The sequence below is a fragment of the Phyllobates terribilis genome, unplaced genomic scaffold, assembly GCF_046119375.1.
Source record: "Phyllobates terribilis strain yellow unplaced genomic scaffold, ASM4611937v1 Scaffold_5__5_contigs__length_657084704, whole genome shotgun sequence".
In the NCBI taxonomy this organism is placed as follows: domain Eukaryota; kingdom Metazoa; phylum Chordata; class Amphibia; order Anura; family Dendrobatidae; genus Phyllobates; species Phyllobates terribilis.
In genome coordinates this window covers 328,472,857-328,500,450 of record NW_027362765.1, presented here as the reverse complement: position 1 = coordinate 328,500,450, position 27,594 = coordinate 328,472,857, and the positions used below count along the sequence as shown (strand labels likewise).

Here is a 27,594-nt window from a genome sequence, read left to right as displayed (position 1 = left end):
CAAGTGAGAACATTGAATATATGTAATTTTAATTGTATTTTAATTGTATTACTACTATATAGAATATACTTATAAAAATCAAGGTATTTAGCATATAAATTGGCCAATTCATGTGAGCCCATCAACCACATGAAATTTGTAGGCTTTGTCATGCCTTTATAGAAATGCATATATCAGTTTTACTATGCTTTTGTAATAAGATTGAATGGTAGTGTATTGTGATAACTTATCCAACAGTGCCATCACTACAGCCTGTTTATTTCCTGTTTCATTGGTTACTGTGCAATCTAATCTTTGCTCATCAAGGCTTCCGTAGTTTCCCATCAGCCTCTGCACTAGCCTTGCCGCCTTCTTCCATAGCGGCCATTATAGCCTCATGGATGCTACACGCGGAATAATGCATTGATAGGAAAGAGTTTAGCTGTCTGTCAACTCGCTCTTCTTAGGCACAGAGGGAGGGTGCCAGAACAGGCTTTTAGCCCAGGAGAGGCATGTTTGATAAATATTAGGTTTAGGGACCCATCAAAGAAAGGTCACCTTGCTGTTGTTGATGGACTCACACAAATTGGCCAATTTATCTGCTAAGTTCCTTCATTTTTATAAGTATATTCCATAGAGCTGTAATGCAGTCAAATTTCATATGTTCAATATTTGCATACACCATAGCTTACAGTGTTCTGCTGTATTCTTTTGTTTTGCTTTGCTCACAAAGTTCTATATCTGTTCATATGCCTCACATAACCACTAGGCAAAGCATACTACATATAAATTTCTGCAGCAATTATCCTTGTAAGGAGCGCCAAATCGGTGTAAGGAGACTAATAGGCCATGCAATGCTCCTCTCGGAATTTAAATATGCAAACATCCTCTTCAGAGAAGAAGAAAACTGGAGCTCTATTGCCACCTATTAGATGTGGTAATGCTAAATGTCAATATTGACCCTTTAACAAGCCCTTTATGGAATACTAGATTTGACTTGGTCATTATATGACTTGTACCCTGCATTTTCACCAATTTTACCCTCTGCAGGCTCTCTAATTTGCAGTTGACTCTCAGCTGATGGAAGGAGACTAGCTGCTATAATGTCTCCTAAACAAATATAACAAAGAATTCCTGTCCTTTTTTCTTTTGGTGGCATACGGACAGAAGCAAGAATGGAAGATAATATACAGCAGTACTGAGCAATGTAGATGTGAATCCAGCTCTGGGGTGAGATGAACTTTCAGAACAGCTGCTTCTCTGCCTCTCCCTACTGCTTACTTTTTCTCCTCTCCATAGACTTCAATATGCTGTATAACCTGATACCTCACAGTGCTGGTAGTCCACCTTATGTTGAGCAAGATGGATCTGAGCAGTTTCTTTTCAGAGTGAATAATAATTTCAGGGGGGAGGAAGAGAAGTGTTCCATAATTGGAGAAATAAGCAGATTTCTCTTTATTGCACAATCTCTTATATCAGTTTGTACGACTGATTTAGGCAAAGTTGTTTAAAGTACAGTTCACATTTAGGTTATCCCTTTTCTTTCACTGGCCAAGTCAGAAAAGGGTACTGGCTTAGCTACTAAAATGGGCCAGTCCCCTTCATTCATAGCACTGACTAAGTGATGGCCCAGAAAACTGTCCTCTATAAAGCTCAGGATCGGAAATGGAGCTGCCAGACTCTGAATAGAATGGGATAGCTAAAAATGGGAGCACCTGTGAAAATAGAAGCATATTAGTAACTGTATACCGTACAATTTTCAGCACAGTTAGGCATGATTTTGTTTAGGTGAACATCCCTTTTCACTCTATGACTGTGTAGCTGCTTCCCTGAGCACTGCTGTTTGTGTTACTTAGTTGTTCCCTCAAGCTCTGCCCTGCACAAGCTGCAGTTACAAACAGGCTTAAGTTCAAGAAAGTGGCCCAATATAATAATAGAAAATAAAATGCTTCAAAATACTGAATAAATTAATGTACTTACAACTGGACGCGCAGAACGACAGTCAGTAATCCAAACACCAGACCGGCCAACAACCCTAAATCCAGGCCCAGGATAATTGCTGCGATACATGTAAATACCCAGATAAGCTGTAAAAACATATTAATCCATTATATCAAGAAATCCTAGGAGAAAATGTCATGTCTTCTGTGAGCAAACTGAAGCTTGGGCATCATTGGACAATGATCCCAAACATACCTCGAAGACCTGTAGAAGAAGTCCTGGAAGATTCTGGATTGGCTGTCAGTCATCTGACTTGAATCCCATAGAAAATCTTTTTTGGGATTTGAAGAAGGTAGTTGCAGCACACAAACCCAAGAATATTAAACAGCTTAAGGCTATTGTCTATAAGGGATGTGCTAAAATTCCCCAGGAAAATGGCAAGAAACTGAGCTCTAGTAAGCACTAAGTACTTGTTTTGTAGTGCTGAGGTCCGGGGTACAAATCTCATCTGCAATTAGTTTGTATGTTCTCCTTTGTTTGTGTGGGTTTTCTCCAGGTACTCTGGATTCCTACCATACTCCAAAGATAGGGGACTGATAGGGAACTTAGATTGTGAGCTCCAATGGGGACAGTGATATCTGTAAAGCGCTGTGGAATTAATAGCGCTGTATAAGTAATATTAATAAATGCTAAAGATCCTTATCATGAAGGGGCTGCATAATTCTGAGATTATAGCACATAGTAAGTGTGGCATTTTTTGCTGAATTTGGAGGAATCAAAACTTTAAATTGTTCTTGGTTGATTGGTTTATTGTTAACAGTTTGTACATTTTGCTAATAAACCAAATTTCATAGTTTCATAGTTTATAAGGCCGAAAAAAGACAATCGTCCATCCAGTTCAGCCTATTTCTTGTGCACTGCAGCTATTCCGCAGCGTTGATCCAGGGGAAGGCAACAAAAAAACATGCGGTATAGGCCAATTTACATCATTGAGGAAAAATTCACTTCCCGACACCAATCTGGCAGTCAGATTAAATCCCTGGATTAATTAACTAAGCATAAGATGTAATTTTATTGTTCTCAAGAAAGGTGTCCAGGCCTCTCTTGAACTCGTTAAGTGAGTTGGACATCACCACTTCCTCTCCCAGAGAGTTCCAGAGTCTCACGGCTCTGACCGTAAAGAATCCCCTTCTATGCTGGTGCAGGAACCTCCTTTCCTCCAGACGCATAGTGTGCCCCCTCGTCTTTGTCACCATCCTTGGTATAAACAGGTCATGGGAGAGATCTCTGTACTGCCCCCTGATGTATTTATACATGTTTATGAGGTCTCCCCTAAGCCTTCTCTTTTCCAACGTAAATAGGCCTAATTTTGACAACCTCTCTGGGTATTCTAGTCCCTCCATTCCCTTTATTACCTTAGTCGCCCTCCTTTGTACCCTCTCTAGCTCCAATATGTCTTTCCTGAGCACCGGAGCCCAGAACTGTGCACAATATTCTAAGTGCGGCCTTACCAGCGCTTTATACAGAGGAAGAACAATGTTCTCATCACATGCTCCTATTCCTCTTCTGATGCATGCCATGACTCTATTTGCCTTCGCAGCTGCTGCCTGACACTGGGCACTCCAATTTAATTTGCTATTAACCAAGACGCCCAGGTCCTTCTCCATGTCAGATTTCCCCAACGGTTTCCCATTTAATATGTATGGGTGACTGCTGTTTTTCTTTCCCATGTGCATGACCTTACATTTATCGGCATTGAACCCCATTTGCCATTTTTTGGCCCAACTCCCCAAATTGGTAAAGGGGTTCAATAATTTGATTGCAACTGTAATTTTGATTGCTACTGTATATTTGTCAGTGCTACAAAATCATGTCCCCACTCCCCAACATATTTGTAAAAAGAAAAGTAAAGGGGACAATCCCTTTCAGAGACTTTTAAAGGGTTTCTGTCATCAGCCTTTTGCTGCCTGAGAGCAGCATGATATAGAAGCAGAGACCATGATTCTAGCAATGTGTCACTTACTGGGCTGCATTGTGCAGTTTTGATAAAATCCCTGATTTCTCTGCTGCAGATCTACCAGTTCTCAGATTGCTGAGCTCTGTATAACCTCGCCCACACCCCTGATTAGCAGCTTTCTAAGTACACTGTACATAGGTAGAAAGCTGACAATCAGTGGTGTGGGTGGGGTTATACAGGCCTCATGAATATGGAGGACAACATGGCAGTAGATTTATTAGTCATCTAGCAATAAACTCCTGCTGATAAAACAGTGATGTTGAGCTGCACCAAGCAGCCCAGTAAGTGACACGTTGCTGCTATCAGGGTGTTTTGCCCCTACATTGTGCTGCTCTCAGATTAGGTTGCAAAAACCTGGTGACAAATTCCCTTTAAAGGCCCCGTCACACTTAGCGACGCTGCAACGATCCCGACAACTATATGACCTGTCAGGGATCGTTGCTGCGTCGCTATGTGGTCGCTGGTGAGCTGTCAAACAGGCAGGCTCACCAACGATCAGGGGAGCAGCGACATCGTGGAAAGATTCTTTCCACGATGTCCTGCTCCTGGTTACCAGCCTGCTGAAGCAGGAGCAGGCTGGTAACCATGGTAAACATCGGGTTACTAGGGGCACACGCGCACCTAGTAACCCGTTGTTTACCATGGTTACCACTCTGCTACAGTGAGCGGGAGGTTACCGCTCACTTTAGCAGGCTCGTAACCATGATAAACAACGGGTTACTAGGTGCGCGTGTGCCCGTAGTAATCCGATGTTTATCATGGTTACCAGCCTGATCGCTGCTCCCGCTGGTCACACACAGCGATGTGTGCTGACCAGCGGGAGGGCAACGACCAAAAAATGGTCCAGGACACTTTGCAGCGATCAGCGACCTCACAGCAGGGGCCTGATCGCTGCAAAGTGTCACACATCGCTGGTGAGGTCGCTGTTGCGTCACCAAAACCGTGACACAGCAGCGATCTCGCTATGTGAGACGGAGGCTTTAGAGGCTCTTCCTAACAATGGCATATCATTTATGGACAGACTGCTAAGACCACCACTGATTGTTCTGGCCGAGCAGCAGTGGCACAAATTTGATTTCTCACTAGTGATGATTTAACTCTTTCGCTGAGTGCTCGGGAGCTTTCCAAGTATCTTCGGCATGCTCGTGTGATTTATGGCTGTTAGTCAGCCTCAACACATGTGAGGATTCCCTAACAAACAGGCAATCTCTGCATGTGTGGAGGCTGTCTAACAGCTGCAAATCATGCAGAAGCAGAGACTCGAACATAATACACGAGCACGCCGAAGATATTCAGAAAGCACCCGAGCGTGCTCGGCAAAAGGGTTAAACGAGCACGCTCGCTCATCACTATTTCTCACCATTATCGAGGTTTAAGGAAATGCTATTTGAGCATGATCTGCTGTTTTTCCAATGTCAATGCACTTAAGTGGAAATTAATTACAAACTCCACAAAAATGTATGAATTTATTGATATCTAGACATTGCCCTATTCTTTATGAAGAGTTCTTGCACAGATTGATATTGCCAGTGATTATTGGACACTCAATGTATGGAGGGACATGCCTCTTTGATCTGGAAATAGCCTCTTCAGAGAAGAAGAGGTCTCAAACCTTAGTGCCACCTTAAATGGGCCTTGCCACATGACTTAGGATTAAAAGCAAAACCAGAAAATTTGTTTGCAGACATATTTCGGAATATTTGCCCCTCAGCAGTGCAAAGGAGGAATTACTTTTACTAATTTGGCTGAGTGAGAGGCCTATGACAGGGCATTTCCTATAAGTAGCTACAGGGAAAAAATATATACCGTATTTTTCGGACTATAAGACGCACTTTTTTCCTCCAAAACTTTAGAGGAAAGTGGGGGGTGCATCTTATAGTCCGAATACTATATACATGGCTGTGCATGGTGAAGGGGTGGGGGGGAGCGGCAGCGGGGGATCAGCGTGGCACAGGAGGCAGCAGTCGCCTGCTGCAGGCTACGCTGTGCCCGCTATGAAAGCTCATGAATATCCTCTACAACCCACTCCCATAGGCTGTAGTGAATATCCATGGTTTTTAATAGCAGGCACACTGACCATATAGTGGCAGCAGGAGCCGCGCTGCGGCTCCAGTGTGTCGGTTATTGAACAGACTGAATGGTCACTGCTCCCCATGCACAGAGTCCCGGCATGGGGAGCAGTGACTATTCCAGCACAGCGTCTTACACTGTATGAGGGCGCATGGCAGGGACGCCATGCGCGCCTGCCATGCACGGCTCACACAGTGAGAGAGTGTCGGCAGCAGAGCGGGACAGCACTGGAGGAGAGAGGAGGTGAGTATGATTGTTTATTTTTTTTTGTAGGCAGCGCGATGGGGGGGCTCAGAGGGTGCCATGCATACCAGGATGGGGGCTCAAGGGGTGCCATGCATACCAGGATGGGGGCTCAAGGGGTGTCATGCATACCAGGATGGGGGCTCAAGGGGTGCCATACATACCAGGATGGGGGCTCAAGGGGTGCCATGCATACCAGGATGGGGGCTCAGAGGGTGCGATGCATGCCAGGATGTGGGCTCAAGGGGTGCCATGCATACCAGGATGGGGGCTCAAAGGGTGCCATGCATGCCAGGATGGGGGCTCTAGGGGTGCTATACATACCAGGATGGGGGCTCAAAGGGTGCCATGCATACCAGGATGGGGGCTCAGAGGGTGCCATGCATACCAGGATGGGGGCTCAAGGGGTGCCATGCATACCAGGATGGGGGCTCAAGGGGTGCCATGCATACCAGGATGGGGTATCAAGGGGTGCCGTGCACACCAGGATGGGGGCTCAAGGGGTGCCATGCATACAAGGATGGAGGCTCAGAGAGTGCCATGCATACCCGGATGGGGGCTCAAGTGGTGCCATGCATACCAGAATGGGGGCTCAAGGGGTGCCATGCATTCCAGGATGGGGGCTCAGAGGGTGCCATGCATACCAGGATGGGGGCTCAAGGGGTGCCATGCATACCAGGATGGGAGATAAAGGAGTGCCATGCATACCAGGATGGGGAATCAAGGGGTGTCATGAATAGCAAGATGGGATATTGTAGCGTCTGCGTCTCAACCATCTGCCGGGCAGAGACGCCGTTCCCCTCACCGCCGCGGTCCCGGTCCGGCATCCTCCAGCTCCCCTGCTGCTGCTTTTACGCGCAGCTTCCCGGGCACTGTGCTTAGGGAGCGCGCGCTCCCTCCCTCTTAAAGGGGCCACACGCACTGTCCTAAAGAGTCCCCGGCCAATGGCCGGAGGACCACTCCTATTTAAAGCACCTCCTCCAAAATGGAGGTGCCCATGCATGATTGTTGTTTGTGTGCTAACACTCTCCTCAGCCCTCAGGTTCCAGTGCCCGCCAGTCTGTAGATCAGCAGTGCCCGTCTGCCTGTCTATCAGCCGTGCCCGCCAGCCTGTCTATCAGCCGTGCCTGCCTGTCCATCAGCCGTGCCCGCCAGCCTGTCTACCTGCCGTGCCCGCCAGCTTGCCTATCCGGATCACCTGTCAGGTTACCTGCTATGCCCGCCTGCTTGTCTACCGGATCACTTGTCTGGCTACCTGCCATGTCCGCCTGCTTGCCTACCCGGATCACCCATCAGGCTACCTGCCGTGCTCATCCACTGTACCTGTCAGCCTCAGCCACCTGACCCGTGGGAGTTGCCTGCTCTCACACTAGGTCAGTCCCAGAGTGGCACATGGTTCACCTGCCCGATCTCTCCTTGGTCCACGGAGTTGACTAAGCCGTCATGTGGCCAGGGTCGGTCCGAGTTGGCACTTAGTTATGCCCCTCTGGTCCCTCCTAGCATTGCAGCACAGAGGTTCCACCACCCGGATCCGTAACAGATATAAAGGGGTGCCATGCATACCAGGATGGGGGTTCAAGGGGTACCATGAATACCAGGATAGAGATGAGGGCCAGGTATACCAGGATGGGATGGGGATCACTTATACCAGGAAGTAGGGGCCATACATACCAGGATGGAGGATATTAACAGAAATGGGGGACATTACCCCAACACCAGTGTCAGCAGCAGACCCCCTCCCCCATAACAGGCCATCATGACCACATTTTTTGCTTACATTTTTTTTCCTATTTTCCTCCTTTAAAACCTAGGTGCGTCTTATGGTTCGGTGCACCTTATAGTCCGAAAAATACAGTATATATTTTTGTACCGCGTTAGCCTGTAGATAAAAAAATATTTAGATTTGAGAGTCCTCAGTGGTTGATACCTTTTAATGGCTAACTGAAAAGATGGTAACAGGTTGCAAGCTTTCGAGGCTACTCAGGCCTCTTCATCAGGCTTATATAACACAAAATCTGAAGAGTCACATATTTATACACATTAGGACACAGAAATAATGCAATAGATGAGACAGGTAACGTTAAGCAGAGCTATTATTGTGGGAGAAAGATAAACAGTTCTGGCTGTAAATATTGGATTGGTTCATAGACTGTTATGAAGCTCTGAGGACCACATTCCTTAATTGATGTAGAATGACATAAATCCATGTGACACATTCATTCCTGCTCTGAAGGTGTCAAAGGTCGCCATTAGTTTATATTCCGAGACTCTTCTGTCTCTCTGAGATTTAAAGTTACATTTTAATACCAGTAATTTCATGTCTAAGATGTTGAGATCAGGTAAACAAAAATGCTTGGCCACAGGTAGATCTATTTTTTCTTCTTTTATTGTGTGGCGATGATAATTCATCCTTGTCCTACATTTTTGCCCTGTCTCCCCTACATACAGACCCTCTGATGGACATTTGGTGCATATAATTAAGTACATTACATTAGATGTGATACAGCTGAAAGTACCTGGGATCTTGTATTCCTGATGTGAGTTGGGTAAATTTATCTTGTCAACCCTAACTACAAAAAGATGCCCGATTACAATCCATATTTCCAGATTTTCCAAATTTAAGAAGCATCATTGTCAGAAGCTCCCTGTCATCTCCACCAGCTACAGGTACCTTTCCCTGCAACTAGAAAAAATGTAAAACCTGTCCATTTATAATGATGACAGACAAGATACAGAATGATGACAGACAAGATACAGAAAATACAGGAGCTGATGCCGATTCTGTGGTGAAACGTACAAAATTCATCCTCACCCACAATTGCTTTGAATTTGATAACAACATATATATTCAGGAGACTGGTACAACGATGGGAAGTAAAATGGCTCCACGGTACGCAAATCTTTTCATGGCCAAGCTTGAAAGTGACTTTTTGTCCTCATCAGGCTTCTGACCTACTATCGTTTCATTGACGATATTTTAATCATTTGGACGGGGTCTGAGCAACAGCTGAAGACGTTCCATGAACACTTTAATCGATTTCATCCCATCATCAACCTAACACTCAACTACTCCTGTACTGAAATTAACTTTTTGGACACCATCATCAAACTACAGAGCAATGAAATAGAGACATCCTAGTACCGGAAGCCAACATACCTTAAATGGGACAGTTTCCATCCGAAACACATAAAAAACTCTATTGTCTACAGCCAAGCAATCAGATACAATCGGATATGTTTAAACCCTATGGATAGAGACAAACACCTTGGTGGCCTCAGAAAGACCTTTTTGAATCAGGGCTACCATCCAAGAACAATTGAGAACCAGATTACAAGAGCCACCAGAATATCAAGGAATCATCTCCTGCATTACAAAACTAAACAAGAAAGCAACTGGGTGCATCTAGTAGTCACCTACAACCCAAATCTGGAGGTGCTAAGGAGAGCTGCATGGAAACTACAACCCTTACTACAAAAAGATGCCCGATTACAATCCATATTTCCAGACCCCCCACTTCTGTGTTTCAGGCAGCCCCCAAATCTAAGAAGCATCATTGTCAGAAGCTCCCTGTCATCTCCACCAGCTACCGGTACCTTTTCCCTGCAACTAGAAAAAATGTAAAACCTGTCTGTTTATAATGACCACAGACAAGATAAAGATACCCAACTCACATCAGGAATACAAGATCCCAGGTACTTTCAGCTGTATCACATCTAATGTAGTGTATTTAATTATATGCACCAAATGTCCATCAGGGGTCTGTATGTGGGGGAGACAGGGCAAAAACTTAGGACAAGTATGAATCATCATCTCCACACAATAAAACAAAAAAAATAGATCTACCTGTGGCCAAGCATTTTTGTTTACCTGATCACAACATCACAGACATGAAATTATTGGTATTAAAAGGTAACTTCAAATCTCAGAGAGACATAAGAGTCTCGGAATATAAACTAATGATGACCTTTGACACCTTCAGAGCAGGAATGCATGTGTCGCATGGATTTATGTCATTCTACAGTACAGACCAAAAGTTTGGACACACCTTCTCATTTAAAGATTTTTCTGTATTTTCATGACTATGAAAATTGTACATTCACACTGAAGGCATCAAAACTATGAATTAACACATGTGGAATTATATACTTAACAAAAAAGTGTGAAACAACTGAAAATATGTCTTATATTCTAGGTTCTTCAAAGTAGCCACCTTTTGCTTTGATGACTGCTTTACACACTCTTGGCATTCTCTTGATGATCTTCAAGAGGTAGTCACCGGAAATGGTCTTCCAACAATCTTGAAGGAGTTCCCAGAGATGCTTAGCACTTGTTGGCCCTTTTGCCTTCACTCTGCGGTCCAGCTCACCCCAAACCATCTCGATTGGGTTCAGGTCTGGTGACTGTGGAGGCCAGGTCATCTGGCGTAGCCCCCTATCACTCTCCTGCTTGGTCAAATAGCCCTTACACAGCCTGGAGGTGTGTTTGGGGTCATTGTCCTGTTGAAAAATAAATGATGGTCCAACTAAACGCAAACCGGATGGAAAAGCATGCTGCTGAAAGATGCTGTAGCAGCCATGCTGGTTCAGTATGCCTTCAATTTTGAATAAATCTCCAACAGTGGCACCAGCAAAGCACCCCCCACACTATCACACCTCCTCCTCCATGCTTCACGGTGGGAACCAGGCATGTAGAGTCCATCCGTTCACCTTTTCTGCGTCGCACAAAGACACGGTGGTTGGAACCAAAGATCTCAAATGGACTCATCAGACCAAAGCACAGATTTCCACTGGTCTAATGTCCATTCCTTGTGTTCTTTAGCCCAAACAAGTCTCTTCTGCTTGCTGCCTGTCCTTAGCAGTGGTTTCCTAGCAGCTATTTTACCATGAAGGCCTGCTGCACAAAATCTACTCTTAACAGTTGTAGTAGAGATGTGTCTGCTGCTAGAACTCTGTGTGGCATTGACCTGGTCTCTAATCTGAGCTGCTGTTAACCTGCGATTTCTGAGGCTGGTGACTCGGATAAACTTATCCTCAGAAGCAGAGGTGACTCTTGGTCTTCCTTTTCTGGGGCAGTCCTCATGTGAGCTAGTTTCTTTGTAGCGCCTGATGGTTTTTGCAACTGCACTTGGGGACAATTGCAAAGTTTGCCCAATTTTTCGGACTGACTGACCTTTATTTCTTAAAGTAATGATGGCCACTCATTTTTCTTTACTTAGCTGCTTTTTTCTTGCCATAATACAAATTCTAACAGTCTATTCAGTAGGACTATCAGCTGTGTATCCACCTGACTTCTGCACAACACAACTGATGGTCCCAACCCCATTTATAAGGCAAGAAATCCCACTTATTAAACCTGACAGGGCACACCTGTGAAGTGAAAACCATTTCCGATGACTACCTCTTGAAGCTCATCAAGAGAATGCCAAGAGTGTGCAAAGCAGTCATCAAAGCAAAAGGTGGCTACTTTGAAGAACCTAGAATATAAGACATATTTTCAGTTGTTTCACACTTTTTTGTTAAGTATATAATTCCACATGTGGTAATTCATAGTTTTGATGCCTTCAGTGTGAATGTACAATTTTCATAGTCATGAAAATACAGAAAAATCTTTAAATGAGAAGGTGTGTCCAAACTTTTGGTCTGTACTGTACATCAATTAAGGAATGTGGTCCTCAGAGCTTTAGGGTCATCATAACAGTCCTTATCTATGAACCAATCCAATATTTACAGCCAGAACTGTTTATCTTTCTCCCACAATAATCGCTCTGCTTAACGTTACCTGTCTCATCTATTGCATTATTTCTGTGTCCTAATGTGCATAAATATGTGACTCTTCAGATTTTGTGTTATATTATGCCTGATGAAGAGGCCTGAGTAGCCTCGAAAGCTTGCAACCTGTTACCATCTTTTCAGTTAGCCATTAAAAGGTATCAACTACTGAGGATTCTCAAATCTAAATATTTTTTTATAAGTAGCTAAAACCAGCCCTACCTCTTAGACACAACAACATGGAGAATGGTAACAATCAGCTGTCAATGTTTTCATACATTTCCAAGAGGAATAACCCAAGTAACAGAGGAATGTCACAACACAGAGTTCTATGAAAATATGCTAAAGAATTAAAATATTATGGGGAAAATAAATATTTTCTTAACCTGATAGACATTAAACATTTTTTCTTTAGACTTTCTCTCTTATCAAGTAATACTTAAATGAAACATACCGAATCCCACTTGTTCTCTCTCCAAAGTCTAGGCACATCACGAACCTGCCAGAACATGCCTTTCAGGTTGGCTATGCAAATAGCTGCCAAAACAGACTTTAAAAAAAAGGTAAATGGTTAATCCTGTGTCCACATAATCTTTAAAAAAAATTTGATTAAATGAAGTGTCAAGTTTGAGTGTAAGATGTTACACTAATTTATACTGTTACATGATTTGTCAGGCATCATAACAACTCTTTAGACTCTACCTGCTTTCAATCCAAAACTTTTGTTGCTTATTAAGTCGCAATACCATGACTGACCACATGGTGCACTGGTAAAGATAATTTCCAAACAAAATATGACATTAGCCATCTCGCAATGGTGGTATATTCAAAGAAGATGGTTATGGCAGAATAGTATGTATAAATATATAAATCTTTAAATTATGTATTTATTTGTTAATGAGCAGGTATTTGAAAGATATTAATGGGGTTTTCCATTTATTTTTTAATCCTCAGGCTTTCTCTACACCAGCATAAGACTGCTCAATGATTGACTGTTGTGGCCACGTACTGTAGTCGTGACGTTGACATTACAGCAATGTAAAAAAGATATCTAGGGTTACCATTATCTACAGATAGGGTGTGAGGTAAGACGACTCTCTCGGCCGCTTTCAGAAGTAGACTCAGGAACCGGATTATCTCTGCAGGTTTATTGTATGGCATAAAGCCCAGCAGCTCCAGCAAAGATAAACACGGCCTTACTGGCAAAACGACAAAACAAAAGATAAACGATAGAACAGTCCATTAGTGGTTATCCTCGAGGAACATTAAGTTGAAGTTTCCTTCTTGGAAATTGGGACCCAGGTTCATCGCTCCCTATAAGATTGTGGCCGTCGTTAATCCAGTAGCATTTTGCCTTGCTTTGCCATCCACTTTTAAGATTCATAATGTGTTTTACTAATCACTTCTCTAAAAATATATTGTTTTCTCTGAACCATCCTCACCCCCACCTTCCCCAGTCATTGTTAATGGGAATCTGGAATTCCAGATAGCAAAGATAATGAATTCTTGCTTGGTACGCCGGTTTCTTCAGTATCTGGTACACTGGAAGGGTTTCAGTCCTGAGGAGAGAATGTGACAGCATCTAACGTTCATGTGATCAGGTTGGTCCGGTCTTTTCACACTGCTTATCCAGCCCTGAGGTCTCTCTTAGAAGGGGGGGGGGGGGTACTGTCACGGGTATACCATGACAGAGAGAGGCCAGAAGATCACGGCATCTGGTTACCCTATCTACTGCACTGGTTAGAACACCATCATATAAAATAGTGCAGGATTTCTTTGCTCTGACATTGCTAGGGTTAATCAGCTCAGTTGATCTCCTTGCACTCTCCATCATGGTTTGCCACTGGCATTTGGGAATTACCAGTGATAGTTCATTCAGCCTGGTTTGGAGTTGGAGGAGTTGATTGATGTTTGGGTTGACGTTTGGAGAGTTTTCATTTATCCCTGTCTGTCTTCCCTTTGTCTGTCTGGTTAGTGTAATCCTATACACTTTGGCCACACACGTTCCTGGGTAGGGGGAGGGAACAGATAAGGGTAAATCAGAAGCATAGCAAGGCACATCTCCACCTTCCGGGGTAATCCGGGGGGCAAGGATAGATTAGGGTACCCCCAAGCGTGAGGGATAGGGGAGGAGCCCCTAGCCCCGAGAAATACTGCAACAGTACCATTTGGTGTTCTGAACATGAACAAATAACTCTGGATTTAGTTTTTTTATGACATATTATGCTTTATGTTAGTTAGTGGTACATTTACCTTGATGTGTTTTGTGTATATTACTACCCGGCGATTTTCCGTTTTTTCAGTTTAATTTTTTACTTTCCTTCTTCCAAGATTCATAACTTTCTTTATTTTTCTAGCCATATAGCCATATGAGGTCTTGTTTTTTTGCGGGATGAGTTGTACTTTTTAATGACACTATTAATTTTACCATATAGTATACTGGAAAATGGGAATAAAATTCCAAGTGTGTTGAAATTGCAAAAAAAGTGCAATTTCAAAATTGTTTTTGTTTTTTTATTTGCCACGTTCACTATATGGAAAACTGATCTGGCAATATGATTTCTCAGGTCAGTGCAAGTACGTAGATACCAAAGATGTATAGTTTTTTTTTTATTTAGGTGGTGAAAAAAATTTGGAACTTTGTAAAAAACATTTTCCGAGACCCTTAAGATTTTCATTTTTTGGCATCTGGGGCTGTGTGAGGGCTTATTTTTTGCGCACTGAGCTGATATTTTCATTGATACCATTTTGGGGTAGATACGATGTTTCGATCGCCACTTATTGCCTTTTATTGCAATGTTGTGGCAGTAAGAAAAACGTAATTCTGGTGTTTTGATTTTTTTATCATTACGCTGTTTAACGATCGGACTAATTTATTTTATATTTTGATAGATCGGACATTTCTGAATGCAGTGATTTCAAATATGTATTTTTTTCATTTTACTTTGTTTTTTTTAAATGGGGGCAAAAGAGGAGTGTTTTGAACTTGGGTGTTTTTATTTTTTTTCATATTTTTGAAAACTTATCTTTTACAGGCTTCACTAGTCCTCTGAAGTTGGCTGGATCGCTAATTGAAATGTTAATTTTATTCTGTGGGTCAATAAAATAATGATACCAAATTTATGTTTTACTACTTGTAACATCCCTGGCGGTGTGCTGGCATGGTTTACTATCTCCCACCATGCAAGACCGCCAACTTACTTACCAGTCCAGTGCACTGTGCTCCTCTACTTGTTGTGTGCATGTCTCTTGTTTGCAGGCTTAGGGTGGCGGTGCTGAAACTTCCTGAGTCTTAAAGGGACAGTGCACACATTCCTAATGCGTTCCCAGCCTATTGCTGTGAGGCACTGGATACTTAAGGCACCCCCGCCCAGTGGGAGGTGTCTGAGCAACACTTTCTTTCAGTGTAACAGTGAGTTGCCAGGTCCTGTCCTGTTTCTGCCACCCTGGGGGCTGAGTACCCAGGCCTGTACCTGTGTTCCTGTATCTATTCTGTTCTGCTACCCTGGGGGCTGAGTACTCAGGCCAGTTACCTGTACCTGTGACTTCTAGTCTACTTCTGCCACCCTGGGGGCTGAATGCCCAGGCTTGTACCTGTATCTCGTTCCTGTGTCAGTTATTGTCTGAACTGTGTCCTAGCCTGCTACCTGTTTGTCTCTATGTCCGATCCTTCCCTTTGCCTGCAGTGTCTGAACCAGTACCTAACTCCAACTTGTTGTCTCTGTACTTCTGTTTGTGAGTTCTGTGTCCACTCGCTACTTCATAGCAAGTACTGTAGCATCGGCGTCTCTGCCCACTGCTAGGCAGAGATGCCGTCCCTCTCACCTTCCCGCTCCTGGCGCGGCGTCCTCCTGCGCTCCCCTCCTCGCTGCTGCCGGCGCGCGCTCCTTCCCGGGCTCTGTGCTTAGGGCGCGCGCGCGCTCCCCCTCTCTTAAAGGGACCGCGCGCGCCGTCCTAAGGAGTCCCCGCCCAATGGCCGGAGGAACTCCCATATATAAAGCACCTCCTCCAAAATGGAGGTGCCCGAGCAAAGTTGTTGCAAAGCATACTCACCTCTGCTTCAGCCCTCAGGTCCCGTTGCCAGCCTGACTACCAGTCCTGTCTGCCAGCTTGTCTTCTCTCCAGCCCAACAGTCTGTCTCCAATCATCCGCCAGTCTGTCTATGGGCGAGTCCACCTGCATACCAGGAAGCACCTGCCAGTTACCTGCCTGCTACCTGCCGTACCTTTTAGCCCGCTCTCCTGGGAGCGCACGTCTGCTACTCGCCTGCTGGCCTACCTGGAGGCTCTGCCGTTACATGCCGTGACCACCTGCCTGCTAGCCAAGAGACTTCTACCTGCTCTGCCGTCACATGCCGTGACCACCTGCCTGCTAGCCAAGAGACTTCTACCTGCTCTGCCGTCACTTGCCGTGACCACCTGCCTGCTAGCCAAGAGACTTCTACCTGCTCTGCCATCACATGCCGTGACCACCTGCCTGCTAGCCAAGAGACTTCTACCTGCTCTGCCGTCACTTGCCGTGACCACCTGCCTGCTAGTCAAGAGACTTCTTCCGTCACGTACCGTGACCACCCGTCAGCTAACCCAGAGACTGCAGCCTGCCTGTTGTGTCCACCTGCTATATCGGTCAGTCCCAGCTATCTGACCCGTGGGAGCCACCTGCTCTTTTACAAGGTTGTCCCCAGAGTAGCACCTGCCCCTCTGGCTCCCTCCTTGTTCCAAGGCACAGAGGTTCCACCACCCGGACCCGTTACAGTTTGCTCGGGCCATGGAACCCTGTGGCACCCAAGCTCCCTCGCTCTCTGACCTGTTCCACGAAGTCTCCCGTCAGAGATCCCAACAGGAATCCATCCTGAACCACCAGCGTAATGTCAACTCCCGCCTGGACACACTGATTGCTTCACCAGGACCTGCCTCCAGTCGTACGACTCACACCCTGGCAGCGCCGCTGCCCATCAATACCATGGTACCCGGTCCGGGTCCCCGGCTCTCTGCACCGCCTCATTTTGGTGGAGACCCCACCTTGGCTCGAGGCTTCATTAACCAGTGCACCCTGCACTTTGAACTCTTGGCACATCACTTTACCACCGACCGGGCCAAAGTGGCCTTCATCATGTCCCATCTCACTGGGGAAGCACTGGCTTGGCTAAATCCCCTGTGGGAGAGAGGGGATCCCCTGGTATCCAACTTGTCAGCTTTCCTCACTGCTTTCCGGAAAGTTTTCGATGAACCGGAATGAAAGACCTTGTCAGCCTCCTCTCTGCTACGTCTCCGCCAAGGGAGTCTCACCGTGGGCCAATATGCCATACGGTACCGTACCCTCGCTTCTGAGCTTGCCTGGGATAACGAGGCCCTGGTGTCCGTCTTCTGGGAGGGCCTCTCCGGTCGGATTAAAGACGAACTTGCCGGTCGGGACATTCCAACCACCCTGGATGACTTGGTGACACTAGCTACCCGGATTGACATCCGGTTCCAGGAACGTACCAAAGAGACCACCCATGAGAGGAGGTTTCCCTGCCTTGCTCCTACTTTCCAGAGACCTGTCTCTTCATCTGTCACTTCCCGGGCGCACTCACCCGAACCCATGCAGATCGACCAGACCAAGATGGTCAAATCTCGCCAAGAGTCACGCCGAGCCGAGGGGAGCTGTTTCTATTGTGGCAGTAAAAAGCACCTGATCCGTTCCTGCCCGGAGAAGCCGGAAAACTCCAGTGTCTAGGTCCGCTTGGAGAGGTCGTCCTAGACAAAAGTAAGCCCTCTCCATCTCTAACCTTGTCTGTTTCTATCTCCTGGGGAGAGAATCGCCACTTTGAAATCGGCCACCTGGACTCTGGAGCTGCTGGAAACCTCATCTCCCAGTCTTTGGTAGAGAGATACCGTATTCCCACCAAGCCCCTGGCTGAACCATTGTCAGTCGCCTCCGTGGATGGAGGGCTTCTCCCGGTGACCATCCTGCTCGTCACTGAACCCATAACCCTGCAGGTGGAAATGCTGCACTCTGAGGAAATCTCATTCCATGTGCTGTCCGGACTCTCTCACTCCCTATTGCTTGGTCTACCCTGGCTACAGATACATGAACCCGTATTGAACTGGCGATCCGGTGAAGTACTCCGGTGGGGACCAGACTGCCATAAGACCTGCCTGGTTCCGGTCCGCCCAGCTCGCCCTCCGCCTACTCCAGCTAATCTACCCGGTCTCCCGGCTCCATACTGGCCCTATGCGGACGTCTTCGGTAAAAAGGAAGCAGAGACGTTGCCACCCCATAGGCCATATGATTGCCTGATCGACCTGGTACCTGACGCCACTCCGCCCCGAGGGCGTATCTACCCATTGTCTGCGGCCGAAACCCGGGCCATGTCTGAATACATTGAAAAGAATCTGGCTAGGGGATTTATTCGAAAATCTACCTCTCCGGCTGGAGCCGGATTCTTCTTTGTCAAAAAGAAAGACGGCTCGCTACGTCCCTGTATTGACTATAGAGGACTCAATCAAATCACGGTAAAAAACAAATACCCCCTGCCGCTCATCTCCGAGTTGTTTGATCGCCTCAAAGGCGCCAGGATCTTCTCCAAGCTGGATCTTCGGGGAGCATATAACCTGGTACGTATCCGTCAAGGAGACGAGTGGAAGACAGCATTCAATACCCGGGACGGTCACTATGAGTACCGTGTGATGCCCTTCAGTCTCTGCAATGCTCCCGCCGTCTTTCAAGAACTGGTCAATGACATCTTCCGCGATCTCCTGTACTCCTGCGTGGTGGTATACCTGGACGATATCTTGGTCTTCTCTCCGGATCTCCCCACACACCGGAGGGATGTTCGTCAGGTCCTGCTTAGGCTGAGGCAGAACCACCTCTATGCCAAGTACGAGAAGTGCCTCTTCGACCAGACCTCCCTTCCATTCTTGGGCTATGTTATCTCCCAGACAGGCTTGCGAATGGATCCCGAGAAGCTCTCTGCTGTCCTGAGGTGGCCCCGTCCGGAGGGGTTGAAGGCGATACAGCGATTCCTGGGCTTCGCCAATTACTATCGTCTCTTCATCCCACACTTCTCATCCCGGACTACTCCCATATCTGCGCTCACCCGTAAGGGGGCTAATCCCAAGGTATGGTCACCCGAAGCCGAGGAGGCCTTTCTTTCCTTAAAGAAAGCCTTCGCCTCTGCCCCAGTCCTGCACCGTCCGGACTGTAATAAACAATTCTACCTGGAGGTTGATGCCTCCTCCTCCGGAGCCAGAGCGGTACTCACCCAAAAATCTTCTACCGGGAGAATGGTAACCTGCGGCTTCTTCTCCAAAATCTTCTCCTCGTCTGAGCGCAACTACTCCATAGGAGACCGAGAATAGCTAGCCGTCAAATTGGCGCTTGAGGAGTGGCGCTACCTGCTTGAAGGGGCTCTATACCCGGTGATCATCTACACGGATCACAAAAATCTGGCATATCTCCAAAATGCCCAGAGACTTAATCCGCGTCAGGTGGTCTTTGTTTTTTGCCCGCTTCGACTTCATCTTACATTTCCGCCCGGCGGACAAGAATGTCAAAGCTGATGCCTTGTCCCGATCCTTCCTCTCCTCCGATCAAGAGGAGGGGCCTATGCACATCATCGACCCCTCCAAGGTGATGAATGTGGCCCCCTTGGATCTGACTCATCTTCCACCCGGTAAGATGTTTGTAGCTGTACCAGATCGTGAGAAGATTCTTCGCTGGGGTCAATCTTCTAAACTAGCTGGCCATGCTGGACAAAAGAAGACCTTCCTGCTCATTACCCGACATTACTGGTGGCCTACCCTGCGTAAGGATGTTGTAGACTTCGTCACGGCCTGTTCGTCTTGTGCCCGCAACAAAGTTCCCAGACATCTACCAGCCGGTCATCTTCTGCCCCTTCCCTTACCCGCTGCTCCATGGCAGCACATTGCTATGGACTTTATCACCGACCTTCCTGTTTCTGCCGGGTGTACAGTCATTTGGGTGGTTGCTGACTGCTTTTCTAAAATGGCCCACTTCATTCCCCTGCCTGGTCTTCCATCTGCACCCGAGCTGGCTAAGAACTTTATCCGCCACATTTTCCATCTCCATGGCCTACCCCTCCACATCGTGTCGGATCTAGGGGTTCAGTTCACCTCACGCTTCTGGAGAGCCACATGTAAGCTGCTGGACGTCACCCTGGATTTCTCCTCCGCTTACCACCCACAGTCCAATGGTCAAGTGGAGCGGATCAATCAGATCCTTACCAGCTACCTCCGGCACTTCATTAATTCCCACAATTCCGATTGGGTGGACCTCCTACCTTGGGCCGAGTTCTCTTATAATAACCATGAGAGCGAATCCTCTTCCAAGTCCCCATTCTTTATAGTTTGTGGCCAACATCCCCGGATTCCGGTTCTTGTCTCCGCTTCTGTGGACAACCCTGCTGCGGAGTCTCTTGTCAGTGAATTTTCTACCATTTGGGAGAGTACTAGGTCCGCTCTTCTTCTGTCTTCCGAGCGGATGAAGAGATATGCTGATAAGAGACATCTGGATCCGCCTCTATTTCGTCCAGGAGACAAGGTCTGGCTCTCCTCCAAACATGTGCGGCTCAAAGTACCCTCCTACAAGTTGGGCCCTCGATTCATCGGTCCTTTCGAAGTCCTCAGGCAAATTAATCCAGTAGCCTACAAATTAAAACTCCCGGCCACCCTACGCATTCCCATCTCCTTCCACGTATCTCTCCTCAAACCCGTTATCCTTAACATTTTTTCCAACAATCCAGGTACTCCTCCTGCTCCGGTTTCTGCTGAGGACGTCTTTGAGGTAGAGAGTATTCTGGCCACCAAAAGGGTAAGGGGGAGAACTTTTTTTTCTGGTGGATTGGAAGGGGTTTGGTCCTGAGGAGAGAACGTGGGAACCCAGGGAGAACACCAACGCCCCGCTTCTTCTTGAGAAATTTCTCTCTGGCCTAAAAAAGGGGGGACCTAAAGGGGGGGGGTACTGTAGCATCGCCGTCTCTGCCCACTGCTAGGCAGAGACGCCGTCCCTCTCACCTTCCCGCTCCTGGCGCGGCGTCCTCCTGCGCTCCCCTCCTCGCTGCTGCCGGCGCGCGCTCCTTCCCGGGCTCTGTGCTTAGGAGGCGCGCTCCCCCTATCTTAAAGGGACCACGCGCGCCGTCCTAAGGAGTCCCCGGCCAATGGCTGGAGGACCTCCCACATCTAAAGCACCTCCTCCAAAATGGAGGTGCCCGAGCAAAGTTGTTGCAAAGCATACTCACCTCTGCTTCAGCCCTCAGGTCCCGTTGCCAGCCTGACTACCAGTCCTGTCTGCCAGCTTGTCTTCTCTCCAGCCCAACAGTCTGTCTCCAATCATCCGCCAGTCTGTCTATGGGCGAGTCCACCTGCATACCAGGAAGCACCTGCCAGTTACCTGCCTGCTACCTGCCGTACCTGTTAGCCCGCTCACCTGGGAGCGCACATCTGCTACTCGCCTGCTGGCCTACCTGGAGGCTCTGCCGTCACATGCCGTGACCACCTGCCTGCTAGCCAAGAGACTTCTACCTGCTCTGCCGTCACATGCCGTGACCACCTGCCTGCTAGCCAAGAGACTTCTACCTGCTCTGCCGTCACTTGCCGTGACCACCTGCCTGCTAGCCAAGAGACTTCTACCTGCTCTGCCATCACATGCCGTGACCACCTGCCTGCTAGCCAAGAGACTTCTACCTGCTCTGCCGTCACTTGCCGTGACCACCTGCCTGCTAGTCAAGAGACTTCTTCCGTCACGTACCGTGACCACCCATCAGCTAACCCAGAGACTGCTGCCTGCCTGTTGTGTCCACCTGCTATACCGGTCAGTCCCAGCTATCTGACCCATGGGAGCCACCTGCTCTTTTACAAGGTCGTCCCCAGAGTAGCACCTGCCGCTCTGGCTCCCTCCTTGTTCCAAGGCACAGAGGTTCCACCACCCGGACCCGTTACAAGTACCTTGTGTGTATCGGGCTCTCCTGGTCCTGTTTCCCTGTCTGTTCCATGTGAACAGAGCCCTGTCCCGCCTGGCCGCTCCGGCGGCTCTGCCCTGCTCTGCTCCGCTTCCCATCCAAAACCTGCGGCTCTGCCCTGATCTGTTCCGCTTCCCATCTGCACCTGTGGCTCTGCCCTGCTCCGCTTCCTGTCCGCACCTGGAGCTCTGCCCTGCTCTGCTCCGCTTCCCGTCCACACTGATCTCTATCCAGCCTGTATACCAGCCTGCCTGTATACCAGCCGTGGCCGCCAGTACCTGCCCTTTCCAGGATACCCCGGTGTGGATCAACAGCTGTGTGACCGGGGTCTGCCCTGGAGTAGCACCTGGGCCACCTCCCTCGTCCCTCCTTTGTTCACGGAGTCGACTAAGCCGCTGTATGAGCCAGGGTCGGATCTGGCGAGGCCCCTAGTCAAGCCCCTCTAGGCACTCCTCGGTTCGTGGCCCAGTGGGGCCACTAACCATGCTCACACCAGAAGATCCAGGCGTGAGCGTAACCCTACGTTTGCAAAAAAAAAAAAATCACGTATTCTGAGAATTAAGCTATTTCATTAGGAAAATTCAGATTTTTATGGAGTGATTTTACATTTATTTTAAAGACGTAAAAACATTTTATTATTTCTTTTTTTGACAATATTTATTAGTCTTACAAGGGGCCTGGAACATAGGATCCTTGGACCTTATAAATAGCACACTGCATTACTTACAGTGCTGCTCACCATTATTGGGACCCCCTTTATTTTTTTCATAGACTGTACAATATCTTTAGAAATAAATGGTAATGTACCAAAGTTATATCCTCAGGATTTTTTAATTAGTGATCAAAAGTAATAAAGCATTATTTTTCATGTTGCAATTTCAAAGAAGAAACAGAATATGCTCTTGAATATTTGAAGGGTTCTTTTTCCCAATGGCAGATTTTAGTTCACCCCAAAGATTTTCAATGGGATTGAGGTCAGGACTCATTGCTGGCCATTTTAAAACATGCCAAGTTTTCTTTTTCAACCATTCCGGTGTACTTTTTGGATGTGTGCTTTGGGTCATTGTCTTGTAGGAGGACCCATGATCTTCGCCTCAAACCAAATTATCTTACACTGGCTAGGACATTTCACTCTAAAATCTCTTAATAATTCTCTGATTTCATGATTCCTGTGATACGGTCAAGGCCTCCAGTGCCAGACGCAACAAAGCAACCCCACAGCAATATTGATCCTCCACCTTGTTCAACTGTTTGTAAGGTGTTCTTTTTTTTATAACTTTCATCGCTCCATCTGTAAGCAAACTGTTGCTTTGCATTGCCAAAAAGCTCTATTTTTATTTCATCTGTCCACAGAACATTTTCCCAGAAAGATTGTGGTTTGTCAAGGTGCTCTTTGGCAAAGATCAGTCATTTCCTTTTGTCTTTTCTTCAGCAATGGTTTCTTCCTTGGCATGCAACATAAAGCTTTGCTTGGTTTAGTGTGCGGCACATTGTACTTGTTGAAACCATGACCCCAGACTGTTCCTGGCTAGCCTTCAGGTCTTTGAATTTTTGATGTGGTGTTTTTTCCACGATTCGCACCAACCTTCAAAGACCTCTCTTGTCAATTTTCCTTTTCCCCTATGTTCAGGGAGGTTCTTGATGGTTCCATGCTTGGCAAACTTCCTATTAAAATTGTGCACTGTTGTAATTGGGATACTACAACCATGTGGTGTGTGACATGGGAACAGCATGGGGAAGACCCCTGGGGCTGGAAGCATCTCTGACTCCCAGGGCACTGTCTAAAACTGTGGTAATCTCATCAGACGTGATCCTATATTACTGCGGTAATAATAGACATTTTTGGCAACGTGACAAATCTTAAACTCCATTTAAGATGGGCAAGGTGTATCTCAAGGGACGGGGAAGTGGACTTTATGGTGATGGTGATCTTGCCCACGGCCTCTGCGTGCACTATGAAACTGTGCCTGCTCAGGGAGCACTACAAACACCCACGTCATGTTGAACTACCTTCCTGTCCCAATTTCTAGGGGGCCGCAGAACACCACTATTGAAGCCAGAGCAGTGTGAAAAGGTTGTTGGTTGGATAGCAGATAAAGCTTCCAGTCAGTTTGCCACCACCGCCACCCTGTGTTCCACATGGTCCAGTCTCAGTAGATGTGAGTCTGGATCACATTATTATTATTACTTTATCGCCATTTATTCCATTGCACTTTACATGTGAAAAAGGGGTATATATCGCAAAAACAATTGCAATAATCTTGAACAAAAATGTGACAGCGACTGGAAAAGGAGAGGAGAGAACCCTGCGTGCGATGGCTCAGTCTACAAGACATGGGTGAGGATACAGTAGGTGAGGATAGAGCTGGTCTTGCAGCGGTATGGTGGAGTGAGGGTTACTGCAGGTTGTACGCATGTGGCAAGAGGTGCGTCTTCAGCTCCTTTTAAAGGTTTCAACAGTAGGGGAGAGTCAGAAATGGTGGAGTAGAGAGTTCCAGAGAAGGGGAATGCACGGGTGAAATCTTGTATGGACTAATCCAGCTGCAGAGATATCAGTGCTAGGCAGGCAAGGTATATAGCAGACTGCAGTGGACATAGCAAGAGGGTCTATTCCAGTTCTGTCTGCTGGTGCTTTTACAGATATTTGTAGAAATAGGCCCAGGTATCAGGGGCCAGGAATATATATATATTTTTTAACTTAATCCTGATTATTTGCTTAAAAATCAATTCAGAGAACACCGTTTATCTGCGCCAGTTGCTTGTTGGCACTGCAAAATACAGCCAGGTCCTTTCCATATTACAGCGCTAAAAATCCAGCTATTTAAAACTGTAGTTCGTCCGTCACACGGATCACATATAATTGCGCTGAAAATATTGCCATTTCTGGCCTCCATTGAAATTTTGTTGCAGTGTGTCCGTGAACTTATTGACACGAGGTCGGCGCTGATAAAAATAGTTACCTACAGGCCAGCTATTTAAAACTGTGGTTTGTCCATCACACGGATCACATATAAGTTCACTCCAAATTCAGCCATTTGTAGTGAGGGTGGAAGATATTGTCCTCCACTTAAAATGGGCAAGGCACGTGGCAAGGGACGGGGAACTGGACCTGATGGTGCACGCCGAGGGCGTGGGCAAGCTGAAATTGTGCCACAACAAACACCCACATCTTCTTGCTCGACCTTCCTGTCCCAATTAATAAGGGACCACAGAACACCACTATTGAACACAGAGCAGTGTGAAAAGTTTATTGGTTGGATAGCAGATAATGCTTCCAGTCACTTAGCCACCACCACCACCCTGTCTTCCACACGGTCAAGTCTCCGTAGCCGTAAGTCTGGACTGCATATTCCTCACCCTGATCCTCCTTCCTCCCACCATGCCAAGTGCCCAGAGACAACTGATCCCACACTTGGACACTCCGAAGAGCTGTTCACTTTTCCATTTACAGATTCAGGCTTCTCGCCTGGTCCACTTGAAGCAGGGCAAGAGGAGATAGCATGTAGCGATGCCCAAATATTTGAGCAGCCACGGTCATATGAAGGCGACGGTGGGAAAGTGTCACAAGAGGTGGACGATGATGAGACACAATTGCCAGAAAGTCAGGAGGAGGACCAGGGTGTGGAAGTGGAAGACAAGGTTGTGGATGATATAGTAACTGACCCAACCTGGCAGGAGGACATGCAGAGCAAGGACAGCAGCACACAGGGGGAGGGAGGCAGACCACCCCAACAAGCAGGAAGAAGCAGTGTGGTGGCCACAGACAGAAGGCGGGCAACCGTTCCCCATAACACAAACACGACGGACGTTGCCAGTACAACTGTTAGGTCTTCCCGAGTCAGGTTGTTTTTTAAAGACTCTGCCGATAACCCCAAAAAGGCCATTTGCACCACCTGCCAGGCCAGCATCTGCAGGAGTGGCAAAACTACCAGCCTGACCACCACCAGCATGATCAGGCACATGGCAGCAAAGCACCCGACTTTGTGGGCCGAACCCCAGGGTCCAGGAACAGTGTCTGCGGGTGACACCATTGCTTTGTCTGCTGTTGTGCGTGCAAGCTAATCCCCTGTCCATAGTGCATGGGAAGATGCCTCCTGCCCTGCACCTATCGTTGCACACTCTTAACTAGCACCATCAGCAAGCAAGTCCTTATCCCAGCGCAGAGTTCAGTTGTTCATACTCCAGTCCTTGGAAGGCAAGAGAAAATACGCAGCCAACGCCCCACAGGCCACACTACTAAATTCCCAGAGAGAGAGAGACGGAAGCTTTTCGCAACCTGATGGCGGTGGCCGTCCCTCGGTACTCGGTCCCCAGCCGCCACTATTTTTCCCGGTGTGCCGTCCCCGCATTACACAAGCACGTGTCCCACAACATTAGCCGTGCCCTCAACAATGCAGTTACATGGAAAGTCCACCTAACCACGGACACGTGGACAAGTGCTTGTGGGCAGGGATGGTACATCTCGCTGACGGCACACTGGGATAACGTAGTGGAAGCCGGGACCCAGTGGGACCTTAGGATGGAACAGATCCTCCCGACGCCAAGGATTGCGGGCCCTAGGTCAATCAGGGTTGCCCCCACAGTCTACAGCTCCTGCATATCATCCTCCTCGGCCTCCTCCTCCTCTTCAGCCTCCATCTCCGAAATGACCACATTAGTCACAAGCTGGAAGCTAATATGCTTAGGTGAAAAACCGCACAATGCTGAAGAGTTGTGGACAGCTCTGAAAGAGCAGGCAGATCTGTGGCTGACATCGCTGAACCTACAGCCAGGCATGGTCATGTGTGACAATGGCCGGAACCTGGTGGCGGCTCTGAGGAGAGCTCACACATGTACCATGCCTGGCCCATGTGCTTAAACTCGTGGTTCAGCTGTTTCTCAAAAGCTATCTGGAGCTGTCAGATCTGCTTGTCAAAGTACACCGCCTGTGTGCCCATTTTAGAAAGTCAGCTACAGCTTCCGCCGCCCTTGCCTTGCTTCAGCAGCGTTTGCAGCTTCCGGCTCACCGACTGGTGTGTGATGTCCCCATGCATTGGAACTCTACACTGCAGATGTTGGGAAGGATTTGGGAGCAGAAGAGGGCAGTTGTTGAGTACCAGCATCAACAAGGCCGTCGGTATTCAGTTCAGACTCCACACATAAGACCTTATGAGTGTACATGAATGTCAGACATCTGTACCATCCTCCAAAACTTTGAGGACTCCACCAAGATGGTGAGCGGCGATGACGCCATAATTAGCATCACCATCCCGCTTCTCTGTCTTCTGAAATGCTCTCTGCTCACAATCAAAGAGGATGCATTGCAGGTGGAGCACGATGAGCTGGAGCAAGGAACCATACATGGTGATTACACACAGCCCAGCCTCATCTCACCCCAACGTGGATTAAGTGACAATGAGGAAGAGGAGGAGGAGGAAGAACAGGAGCTAGTTTCATGCGCTATAGACGGTACTACCTGCACAACTGTCATACCGTCTGTTCAGCGTGGATGGCCTAAGGACCGGGAGGAGGAGGAGAGCATGGTCAGTAGTCCTCTTGGTGCGGACACGGAAGTCTTGCCTTTAGCAGTCTGGCACACATGGCTAAGTTTATGTTACGCTGCCTTTCCCGTGAC

The 27,594-nt window shown here is 47.3% G+C and overlaps 1 protein-coding gene across 1 annotated transcript in view; it reads right to left on the bottom strand.

Moving 5' to 3' along the window:
* Positions 1-27,594, bottom strand: part of LOC141273150 (pendrin-like) — a 175,035-nt gene that overhangs the window by 35,116 nt on the left and 112,325 nt on the right. Inside the window, exons 12-13 of the mRNA XM_073684596.1 lie at positions 12,474-12,569; positions 1,960-2,066 (exon numbers count right to left, since the gene is read on the bottom strand). Of these exons, the coding sequence (XP_073540697.1) occupies positions 1,960-2,066; positions 12,474-12,569 (203 nt within the window). The remainder of the gene's footprint in view (positions 1-1,959; positions 2,067-12,473; positions 12,570-27,594) is intronic.